Source organism: Lissotriton vulgaris, chromosome 7 (assembly GCF_964263255.1).
Source record: "Lissotriton vulgaris chromosome 7, aLisVul1.2, whole genome shotgun sequence".
Classification (NCBI taxonomy): Eukaryota; Metazoa; Chordata; class Amphibia; order Caudata; family Salamandridae; genus Lissotriton; species Lissotriton vulgaris.
The window spans coordinates 692,903,703-692,915,921 of NC_141695.1; the positions used below are offsets into that span (position 1 = coordinate 692,903,703).

Sequence of the window (12,219 nt, forward strand, 5' to 3'; positions counted from 1 at the left end):
AATATTGAATGAGGTCAGAGTGAAAAATATTTGAAAGAATGCTTTTTGAAAAATCGCGCGTGAACACACCCGGAGTGTTTATGATTCTTCTCTAGAAGCTAGAAAAAAGCAGCTGACTGTTAGAAGCCAGTAAAAGTCATCAAGAGCAGTGGAACATCATAGAGCCCTATCAGGCTATACTTGTTCAAATTGTTTGGACATGTTCATAGGTACTTCATTGCAATTTTAAGAGGAAGTTTTGTCGGAGGCATCTGTCAGTATGAATTTGAAAATCCTTACTTTTTTCCAGATTTTGGAGTGTACTCCTCAACATTTGCCTCTGGCGTGTCCTGGGATCCCGCACACATTGGGGAAATATTCTAAGGTAAATGATCATCAATAAAAGTAGTATGATGCGGAATTAGTGTTTGCCTCTTTGCCTCAAACCCTCTGCGTATCACACATTTGTGACTTGGTTCTGGGGGTTTGCTTAGAGAATAACAGAGAAGAACTTTGAGGGACTGAATATTATAGTGCTTTTCTAAAGTTCCACACCCATTTGTTCTACTCCCAATCCCCTTATTTTTGGTAGACACTCCCACAGGGCTTAGGAGTGGATATTTCAAGAAATAAAGATTGAGCACTTGGAAAGTTCCTTTGATTGTGCATTGATCGGATTTTGGGAGGTACTTGTCCTTCATTTATTTTATTTTTATTGGTGACTGGTTTCAAATGTGTGAGCCCATTTGAGTCAGAAATATAAGCCTTTTTAATTGAAAAAAGATCTACACAAAAAAAAGACAAATCTGTAAATACAGTGACATTAGTCTAGCATTTAAGAATGAAGGAAAACAAGCATTACTTTAAAACATTGATGCTGTGACAGTGCAAACAGCATACAATTTATTGCTCAACATTTGCATGGGTACAATATACAGTTATGTTTTATACATGTATTATTTTTTAAAGCTCTTAACAGCTGGATGATAATACAATGGGCATCAACACTAGAAACACTCTGCAATAAATACAAATATTCTGAAAATGAAAAACAAAATGTTTTGCCAAATTAGTAAACTGGAGAAGGTCAGTAATATGAAAAGTAAACGAATTACATCTAAGGGAAAATTAAAGAACTCTAGACAGTTAATAGATCCATTCCAAGCAATGATTGAAAGAATAAAGGAAATGGAATTACATCTGTTGGCAAGGTGGTTATGTTAGAAGCCAGAGGTTTGATCCGACAGTAGTACGAGGAAGCACACTTATGGTGATGAAACAAAGCCTGCAAATATATCTGATGCTTTCACTTCCATCAATGCAACCAGTTTTGATCCTTCCAGACAACCAACAATTAAGTATTGTTATGGAAAAAAAGAGGGAAATTTGTGTGCCCTGGACGAGAGTACAATAGAAAAACCATGTCTGTATTAACAATAAAACGGAACAATTGATTTGGTAAAAATCAATTGTCGATTATGACAACTGACCCAATGTGCAAAAAACGTTGAGAACATATTTTACATCCTGTACACAGCACCATAACCAAACTCTTTTTAGAGGGATACATTAAACCCTCTAGAAAACACACAAATTTGAAGCCCGCAAAATAGTCTCTTTTTCATAATTAAAACATTCAGAAAAGAACTGCATAATTACAAAATATTTCTTACAAAAACTATGCAACTAAAGAATGGCAAGAGGGAAACCCAGCAAAGGAGGCAAGAATGCAATAAATATTCACATTGATCAAAAAATGCAAGTTCAATATTTCATGGCATAGGGTGCTCTTACGCTAGCACCTCTGGGTTACAATTTCCGTGATTTTGAAATGAATATTTAACAGGTCATAAAAGACAGCAAAAAATATATCAAAGGACTTCTCAGTTTAAAAAGTGGAACTTGTAACCTTATCTGAAGTGGCATTTTAGATGTTCCCAAAGGTAAAGGCACTCAAAATATCTGGTGTACTGCTTTCTTTTGTAACATGCATCATTGCACAACAACACTCTTCTAAAGAACTTCCTCAGAAGGAAGCTCATGCTTAAAAGTGGAGATGCCAGACTCGATGTCCTACAAAAGGTCACTGGTAGGAATTGGAACACACTTCCTCAAGGGACAAATAGACCATATGTGTGACTCTGAATATTTGACAGCATAGAAACTATGTCGCAATATAAAAAAATATATTTATGCATTTTCTCATGTAACACAGCATCACGGGGCATGTGACTGCATAGATCATGCAGAAGCAAAACAACATTTAGACCGGAAATAACTTCAATAAACAATGGAGAAACATTTGTCCTTTACGAATCAGATTCCCGGGAGATGTACATTGCTCTGTCACATTTTATTTTAGTGCTTTTAAGGGGTCAATACATTTTTAGATTAAAACATCAGTAAATGTACATAACTGTCTGAATATGTACATCAGTTCAAATGCATACATTGCTGTGGGTTTGAAAATATAAAGTTTTAGAAACCGTTGTCTGCAATTCATTGTTTTTGTTAAATCGAAATGAGTTCTGCACCATACACATTTTCAAAAATCAACTACTCACAATTAAACACAATCTCCATTGTCAAGTATTTCAGACCGTCTTTCGCCTCACTGAGCGGAACTATCATTTGATGGCAGCCCACATAAACTAGCAAGACTAAGTACTTCTGTCCGGTATTAAAAAGATGTTTACCATTATTTTAGGTACTGTCTGAAAAACTGTTTTAATACATTCAACGTCTGAGTGAGAGCAATGGCATTTTCTAAGAACACAGAATTCGACCGCTGACAAACATCACATTCTAAATGTTTGGTCATCAGTATGCATTTAGCAACGTGCAATAGTTTTCAGATGATAATTATGAAAATGCTGGCTTAAAAATCGATATAAATATTCCTTGTAGAAAAAGGGGCTTGTGTGGTTTTTTCGTGGTACTGTAATAAATCAAGATAATCAAAATGAAATATCTGATTTAGGCAAACCATGCTTTGTTCCCAAAATACAAAAAACCTTTTCTTTACACTTGAAATTAACTTAATACCTAAAATAACCCTTTCCCTATGTTGAAATATAAAAAGCAAATTTTGGTAATGAAAAGACTAACAGTTTTATGTATAATTGAAGTCATTCAAACATTTTCTAAAAAAAGAGCTAGTAAGGGTGCTGTTCAGTTTCATATGCTCAGATGAAAATGGGCTGGTACCGACGGTTGAAGTTGAGGCTTGGTTATGTGGCAAAAGGAACCAGTTAGGACAATGGAATAGATAACCTTTCTTAAAAAAAAAATAGTAGTCTTTAAGTGTAGAATACTGCTTCGCTGTTGAAATTTAGGGTAAGTCAGCATTTCTTAAGTTCAAGATATTAGTTTTAAATAGCAGCTCAGAGTAGTCGCATGGCAAAGGCCAGGGGAACCATTTTTCCTTGGAAAATAATCCCCAAAATTGTCCTTTCCCTGTACAGTGTCCTACGGTTCAAAGGGAACGTTTTCCTGTATTTCAAGCAACTCTTGAATCACGTCTGTGTGGAGATTTTTTTGACGAAGAAGCATATAAATAAAGTCCAGGGTAAGCCTGAGGAGGTCACTCCACAGCAAACCCACAAGTCTCTTCAATGGCCGTTAGCAGCTTCTCGTACAGCTTCTCATAATTTTCATAGGGAGGAATGTCGATCCGATTGAAGCTGTGAATCAAAAACAAGCACAGAGATACGATTAATTTACAGGGTAAAATTCGTCCCAGGGTTTACATTCTTGATGCTTCAGTCTCTACTGCCATCTTACACTACTGCAAGCACCATTTTCAAGCAATCTTTCATAACAACTGCAAACGTCTAGGCTTTCCAGTTCAACTAATTTCCATTCTACTTTTAGCACAATAGTATTTGTAGCACATGCTATTGCACAAAGAAGAAAACAAGTTACTTACCTGTAACTTCAGTTATCCAGTATCGGTATCTTTCATAGATTCACATGCCTGAATCATTTCCCGTCGTCGAGGCGGGAGTCCCACGGTAAATAAAAAAGCAGTGCCAAAAGCACTTTGTAGTAGTAGGCCCTAGAAAAAGGCCTGAGGCCTATATTATAGTAGCCTATCTACATCATTATGCTAAAAGACCCAAAGTCTTTGCTCCAACCAATCAGCTCACAGCACCCTCTAGAACCTTCCCTGCAGAGCCAGCTCTCCTCAGATTTTCGTAGCACAAGTGGGAACAAGTATCCCAAACTTAGAGAACTGACTCGCCGGGGAGGAGGGTGGGTGCATGTGAATCTATGAAAGATACCAATACTGGATAACTGAAGTTACAGGTAAGTAACTTGTTTTCTTATCCAGTATTGGGGTATCTTTCATAGATTCACATGCCTGAATCAGAATAGCAAGCAGTAAGCCAGGCCAAGCCGGTTGCGGATGGTGGGAGACTTATTACAGTGCACCCCCATGAATGTATCGTCAACAACCAACAACGCCTAGAGATTGATCTATTAATAAATCATGTTCAAGTTCAACATTGAAATTATGCATTTTCTTTCTGGAAAGAAATCTTAAGCATCATACAAAAATACACAACATGTTAGCATATGTCTGCATATTTAAAAACAATCTATTGAATTGCATGTACTTTATACGAAATAAGTGAACATCAGTACCTGAACATACTCCTTATGGAAACAGGTGACGTAAAACAGCTTGGCCCACTGCCGCATCATCCTGATTTGCTGATTGCAGGCAGTAATGTCTTGTAAACGTGTGGACATTTTTCCATGTCGCAGCACGGCAAATGTTCTCAAGCGTCACTCCTGCAAACAAAGCCGCAGACGCTGCTACAGCTCTTGTGGAGTGAGATCGAACAGATCTTGTCAATGGTCGATTAGCCTTGACGTGGCAGAATTGAATAGCGGATGCGATCCATCTTGAAATCGTGGCTTTAGTAACCGCTTTCCCCAATGTAGTCTGGCCATAAGCTACAAACAGTTGATCTGATTTTCTCAAAGTCTTGGTTCTCTGAAGATAGAATTTTAAGCATTGTTTGATGTCCAAAGAATGCAATGTCTTTTCAGCCGGGGTTGACGGGTTTGGAAAGAAAACTTTCAGCTTGACAGGTTCATTTAGATGAAACTGGGAAGGCACTTTCGGTATGAACGTTGGATTGGTTCGCAAAGTGACATAGTCCTGGGAGAAATGTAAAAAGGGCTCCTTTATAGTGAAAGCTTGAATTTCTCCCACTCTTCTTGCGGAAGTTAGCGCCAGTAATAAAGCAATCTTCCATGTCAAGAACTTTAGGTCGGCTCTATGGATAGGCTCGAACGGATGCTTCATCAGCTGTGATAGAACCGTGTTGAGCTCCCATTCCGGTGGTGAGGGCTTCACTGGGGGATAAGCCCGGAACAGACCCTCATAAATTGCTTGATTAGCGATGAAGAGTTAGTCATCTTTCTGTACCTGGATAAGGCCGCTAAGTGGACCTTTATTGATGAAAAAGAAAGACCAGATTGCGCTAAATGCAATAAATAGGGTAATATCTTTTCTGCCGGCGCCTCTATAGGGTGTAAAGCACTAGAGATGCACCATGCGCAAAAACGCTTCCACTTGAGACAATAAGTTTTTAATGTACTCTGGGCTATTGCCTTCTCTAAAATGTCTCGGCAGTCCTGAGGAATTTGAAGATGTTCGAATTCTAGGAAGTTAGGAGCCATGCGTGCAATTTCAGCGATTGAGGATCTGGGTGAAGTACCTGACCCTCGTTGCGTGACAGTAACTTCGGAGTTACACGCAGTTTGATCGGTGGTTCCTGTGAAAGTAGCATGAGTTCCTGAAACCAATACTGGCGAGGCCACTTGGGAGCAATGAGGAGAAGGCGACAACTCTCCATTTTCATTTTGCGCACCACTCGTGGAATCAGAGGGATCGGAGGAAAAGCGTATGCATAGGTCCCTGACCATCGCATCGAAAGGGCATTCCCCCTTGACCCCTGTTGAGGATATCTGCTGGCGTAGTACCGGCATTTCTTGTTCGGTTGGGTCGCAAATAGGTCCAACCTGGGTTTGCCCCATCTCTGGTCGTTGTCCAGTTCCCACTTGTGGCAATCTGACAATGTTCTGCTCAGTTTGTCAGCCAAGGTGTTGTAGAGGCCTCTGACGTGCTCCACTTTGAGAGTTATGTTGTGAACTGTTAACCATTTCCATAACTCTTGGGCTTGTTTGGATAACGTTGCTGATCTCGTTCCTCCCTGCTTGTTGATATAAAACATGCTTGTGGTGTTGTCCGTTCTGACTAGAACCGAGGATCCTACTATCCTGGGCAGGAACGCTTGAAGAGACAGACAAATGGCTTTCAACTCTAGACTGTTGATGTGGCATTTCTTGTGTTGCTGAGACCATTTTCCTTGCACTTGCAGGTCCTGGAGATGACCACCCCAGCCCTCCATGGACGCATCCGTCGTCAGAATAAAATCCGGAGGATTCTGCAAGAATGAGAGCCCCTGTTCCAGATTGCTGATCTGAGACCACCATTGGAGTGCATGCACCATCCTGTTGGTGATTGTGATGGTGTCCTCGAATGAACCTGTCGCTTGATGCCATTGACAGTTTAGCTCCTCTTGCAGTGTCCGCATCTTTAGACGCGCCAATGGAATGAGGTTGATGGCTGAAGAACACATCCCCAGAAGTGATGCAAATAGGCGAACTGAAAGTGACCTTCTTCTTGCCAGTTTTTTGGCCAACGCCTGCAGTCGGAGCTGTCTCTCTCGAGATAAGGATGCCTTGCATTCCACTGTGTCCAAGCAAGCTCCTAGGAACAACAGGTTTTGTTTTGGATCCATTTGAGATTTGGTTTTGTTGATTGGGAGGCCTAGCGATGCGAAGAGATTGCGGCATGCTGTAATGTCGGATCTTACTTTGGCTTCTGATGGTCCTTTGACTAGCCAGTCGTCCAAATACAGGAAGACCTGCACTTTTGCTGCCCGAAGAACTGCTGCCACAGGGGCCAGGCACTTCGTGAAAATCCTTGGGGCCGACTTTAGGCCAAATGGGAGAACTTTGAATTGATAATGGGCGCCGGCCACAGTGAAACTGAGGTACTTCCGATGGTTTGGGTGGATTGGGATGTGGAAGTATGCGTCTTCCATGTCCAAGGAAGCCATGTAATCTCCCTCGTTGAGGCAACTGAGAATGTCCAAGAGGGTGACCATTCGAAATCCCTGCTTCTTGAGATATTTGTTCAGATTGCGTAGGTCTAGGATCGGTCGCCATTCCCCCGTTTTCTTTTTTATGAGGAAAAAACGGAATAAAAACCTGCCCCTCTCTGATGATTTGGAACTTTCTCTATTGCCTTTTTGAGAAGCATAGCTTGCACTTCCTTGAACAATAAGTGAAGACGAGGGGGAGGGGGACCCCTGGGCGGAGTTGGTGGAGGTTTGGTGATGAACTCTAGGGTGTGACCATGTTGGATCAAGTCTAACACCCACCGATCCGTTGTTATATTCTGCCATTGCTGTTGGAAAGCAGATATCTTCGCGCCCACGGGAAGGAAAGGGATTGGAGGTGGCGCCCAATTGCTCTCACTGTTTCTTGTGACTGTCTCGTCCTTGGTTGTTTGCGCACCTTCTTCCTCCTTGGCGAGAGAAACCAGCCGATCCAGATTGTCTGTAAGAGGACTGATAGTTTTGGCGGTATTGTTGTTGATATTGCCTGCCTTGCTGGTAATAACTTCCTCTGGACGAATAACCTCGTCCTCTAGCTCCTCTGAACGATCCTCTTTTATATTGCAATGATCCTAGTGACTTTGCAGTATCTGTGTCAGTTTTAATCGTTTGGAGAGCCTCATCGACATGCTTCCCAAAGAGGGACTCTCCGTCATATGCCATGTCCAGTATTTTCAATTGAACCTCCGGACGAAATGTAGTGGCTTTTAACCACCCTTGACGTCTCAGGACATCTGCCCCAGCCAACTGCCTGAAATTCGTATTTGCCATATCTAGAGCGCAGTCGATGGATTCTTCCGCTGCCCGCTCTCCTTCCATTAGAACTTTCCTGGCTTCTTGTCTTTTGTCCTCTGGCAACAGCTCTATGAAGCTAGCCATCTCTGACCACATTTGGCGATCGTAGCGCCCAATAATCGCCATTGAATTTGCTATCCTGATGGATGCTGCAGCCATAGTGGAAAACTTCTTCCCAATAAGGTCTAATCGTCGCCCCTCTTTATCTGGTGGAGTAGAAATAGGGGTAGCTGGGTTCTTTGACCTTTGTTGCGCCGCCTGAGAGATTACCGAATCCGGGCGTGGAAGACCAATAAGGCACGCCGGACTAGAGAGCGGAGCACGATATTTGTTTTCTATTCTGGGTAACACAGCAGGCACAGATGCAGGGTTTTTCATTATTTTTATGCCTTCCTTCCAAATATACTCAATCATGGGAATGGCTCTAGATATCTTTCTTGTTTCCTCTTTAAAGTCATGGAGAAAACACTCCGTTTGCTCCACTGTAACCGGGAGCTTAAACCTGGTTGATGCCCTCTGCATCAGGTTGTGAAAACCACCTACATCTTCAGGCGGTGAATCTGAAGGTTGTGGAGTTGGAGGGGACGGCATGGGTATAACATATTCATCCGATGGGTCTGATGAAGGTATGTTAGGCAACTCTCCATCTTCTACCTCCTCTTCTGATGACGTATCCGGAGTTTGTGGAGGCAAGACCGGTTGCGGAGTTTCCACAATTGGAGAAACCGGTGGATGTTGCTGAGGAGGAACTACTGTATCAGATTGAGGTACTTGCGGTGGAAAACGCTGCTTGTAATCCGCCAGCATAGCCTGTAAGTCTTGTATCAAATTAGGCGGCAACTGAGTGACTTCCGGACTCTAGGCCGTCTCTGATGTTCCAATGAATGAGGCACTATGATATCCTCCTGGTAGTAGTGTTCAGCGTAGGAATCGTCTTCATCATCATCTTGGCACTTGATGACAAGCTCGGATGGGTGACGTGCCACACCAAAAGCACCCTCATCATCATCATCTTCAAAGTCATCTTCTTCATCATCAGCATAAGTTTCTAGAAGATGAGAAGGCATAAGTGGTGATATATATGAACCCTGTTGTCTCTTATAAGACACAAGTTGAAAGTTCTTTGTCGCTATTGGCGTACAAAAGGCCTGATTCCCAGTGGTAGGTCTTAGTAAAGCTGATCCCATCGATCTTGATGGCCCCGGTGACCAAAGTGCATCCACTTGCTGAAAGGATGCCGTCGTCGACGGGATCGACGACGAGGGCATCGTCGACGATAGACTTGCCGTCGACGGGACCGTCGTCGATGGGCTCGACGTCGACGGGACAGTCGTCGATGGACTCGACGTCGATGGAGCCACCGTCGACGGGACGGTCGTCGACAGGGTAACCGAAGACGGGCTCGTCGTCGACGGGATAGACGTCGATGCTTTCTTCGTCGACGAGGCAGTCGTCGACGGGCTCTTCTTGGATGACGAATTTTTCGATGATGATGGCGTCTTCGTCGACGAGTCGTCCACGAGACTTCTTTTTGTCACAATACAAATTTTTGTAGACACAATCGGAGTAGTAACAGATGTAGTGGATATCATATCCATAGAAGAAGAGGTTGAAGTAGAGACAGTGGTCACTGGAGAAGAGACAGTAGAAGTCTTACTCACAGTTTTCTTTGCCGGATCGTTGGTGGCTGAGGCTCCAGAGACAGAATGTTTGGATCTCTGTGAAGAGCCTAAAGTAGAGTGGGAGGTCTTAACATGCTTTCTCCCCTCACTTGTCTTATCCTCTTGAGACCTCGCCCTCTTGCTAGAGGTAGAGGCTCTGTCGTCATCATCCGTGGAAGAGGATTTAAGCCACAAAAGGACTCTGGCCTCCCTATCCCTTAAGGTCTTGGAAGGGAAGGTAAGGCAGATTTTACAGCTTTTTGCCTCATGCTTGCGATACAGGCAATAAATGCAGTCCTTGTGTTGGTCATCCACATGGACCCTCTTCTTCTCGCATGTTCTGCAGGGTCTAAACAAGGCCTTCTTGTCAGACATCTTGAAGCTCTTGAAGAAAAAACTGAGTCAAGACTCAGGGAGACTCCCTTCCACACGACGTGCGGTGAAAATCTGAGGAGAGCTGGCTCTGCAGGGAAGGTTCTAGAGGGTGCTGTGAGCTGATTGGTTGGAGCAAAGACTTTGGGTCTTTTAGCATAATGATGTAGATAGGCTACTATAATATAGGCCTCAGGCCTTTTTCTAGGGCCTACTACTACAAAGTGCTTTTGGCACTGCTTTTTTATTTACCGTGGGACTCCCGCCTCGACGACGGGGAATGATTCAGGCATGTGAATCTATGAAAGATACCCCAATACTGGATAAACAGCAGAAATCCCGAACAAACAAGGCATGGACACAGAGTTAATCTTTTAAATTGCATAATTAACTATATGTTAACTTCACTCCCATGAGGAATACACAAGTTACCTTTTGCTGCCCAGCATTGGAAATTTTATATGGGCACTGCTAAAAATGAAGCAAAAGAAGCAGAAGTAGTTGAGTGGTAGTAGTACAACACCTAATGGTATGATAATTATGTATTACTAGCAGTAGTTAACATCTAAACAATTCAGCATTCAAATGATACCCTAAGAGGGAATTACCCTTAACGAGTAGATCTACTGCGCCACCAAAAGGCTCACTATTTTAGTTCTTTGCGGCTGTCCACTCAACATATGTTAGAACAGATCAATAAGAGGACATTTACTGGAATAAGGTAGCAGTACAGTCACAACAAGTGGCTCAAAACAAATGTGTTGCAAAGGAAAAGCTGTTGAAATTCAGCAACATTAACTATGGATGCAACTGTGGAATAATTACCAAAGGGATTTGGTGCTTCCCTAGTGGTCAACTCTCAAATTCAAAATAGTTACACTTGAAAGCTATGGAAGGTGCTGTATCATTGATGTAATGAACATATAGATCCTGTGAGATAGAGGGCCCTTTTTAGGGCTCGGGCCTGCCTACACTGCGTCAGCAGTGTGGGCGTAGCCCTGAGTCCTTTTCTGAGGGCTTCTCAAAATTTGCCTAGGAATTCCACGCTGCTCGTGTGTGTTTTTTCCTAGGTGCATTGCTATTGGCCTTTGCGTGCGTGTGCTTTAGAAACAGAACACGCAATAGGACATAGGCGGCCGCGTAGCTCCGCCTATGGACTATTTGGTGTCTGTTACGCGCTCCAGAAGGCCATATATCTTCAATTATCTTGGCCGTCACAGCAGAGATAATTGAAGACATATGCTGGCAGTGGCGCGCGCGCTCGCACCACTCGCCGGTGTTTTTTTTTATTTTAACAATCGCGAAAGCGATCGCTTTCAGTGCTGCTTGTTCCTGTCTGGGTGTGATCGTAACGCTCGTCTCTAGAGCGCAAAGCGCACCTGCTCCGGGTTTAAACTGTCAGTTTAATCGAAAGAAAAACCAAACAAACTCAATTAAGAATGGACCCGGAAAACATAATAGCTCTGGATCAAAAGACGGCATTCAGGTACACATAATGCAACAGTCACTTTAGGAGGAAAACTACACACTAATTTTGAGTTAAAAATATGCAATTTGCTTTCTTTTCCAATGTGTGTTAGTTGCTCCGTCCTAAATGAGCTGCACTCCTACGCACATCAAATACCTCTTCTGTATCAAAATTTAACTTTAGGCTCACCCTAGACCTAGACCCACAGGCCGTCTCAGCACTGCCTACTGGGCTGGTGTACTAAGCGCGGGGGTCACAACCTCCTTGGCGGGCTTGGCAGAGATATGAGCTCTCTGGAGAAACGGGTGGCTGGGTGCACTCCTCAGGAGCCCCAGGGTGCGGACGAAGGGCAGCATGGTAGCAGGCACGGTGTCCGACAGCCGCTCTCGGGGCTATGGGGGGACGTTGGTTCACGTGAACTTCGTGGAGCGCGTGCACCAGCGACCAGCGTGACCGGGTGAAGTCTAATTCTAGAAGAGTGAAGAGTGCGAGGCTCCGCACTGCGACTACCCTCGAGCCTTGATTGTCTGGTTGGAGAGGGCGGGGCTGCTGTGACAGGCAGAGTGTGAGTGCAGAGTGAGTGCAGAGTGAGAGTCAGTGCAGAGTAAGTGCAGAGTGAGTGCAGAGTGACTGCATAGTAAGTGCAGAGTGAGTGCGTTCAGAGTGAGTGCAGAGTGAGTGTGAGTGCAGAGGGAGTGCAGAGGGAGTGCAGAGTGAGAGTGAGTGTGAGAGTGCATGTTAGACG

General features: G+C 43.5%; 1 protein-coding gene across 1 annotated transcript in view; it reads right to left on the reverse strand.

Moving 5' to 3' along the window:
* Window positions 1-837: 837 nt before the first annotated feature.
* SMURF2 (SMAD specific E3 ubiquitin protein ligase 2) overlaps window positions 838-12,219 on the reverse strand; it is a 1,116,208-nt gene continuing 1,104,826 nt past the window's right edge. The window contains exon 19 of the mRNA XM_086930925.1: window positions 838-3,662. Coding sequence (XP_086787051.1) covers window positions 3,563-3,662 — 100 coding nt within the window. The 3' untranslated portion in view covers window positions 838-3,562. The remainder of the gene's footprint in view (window positions 3,663-12,219) is intronic.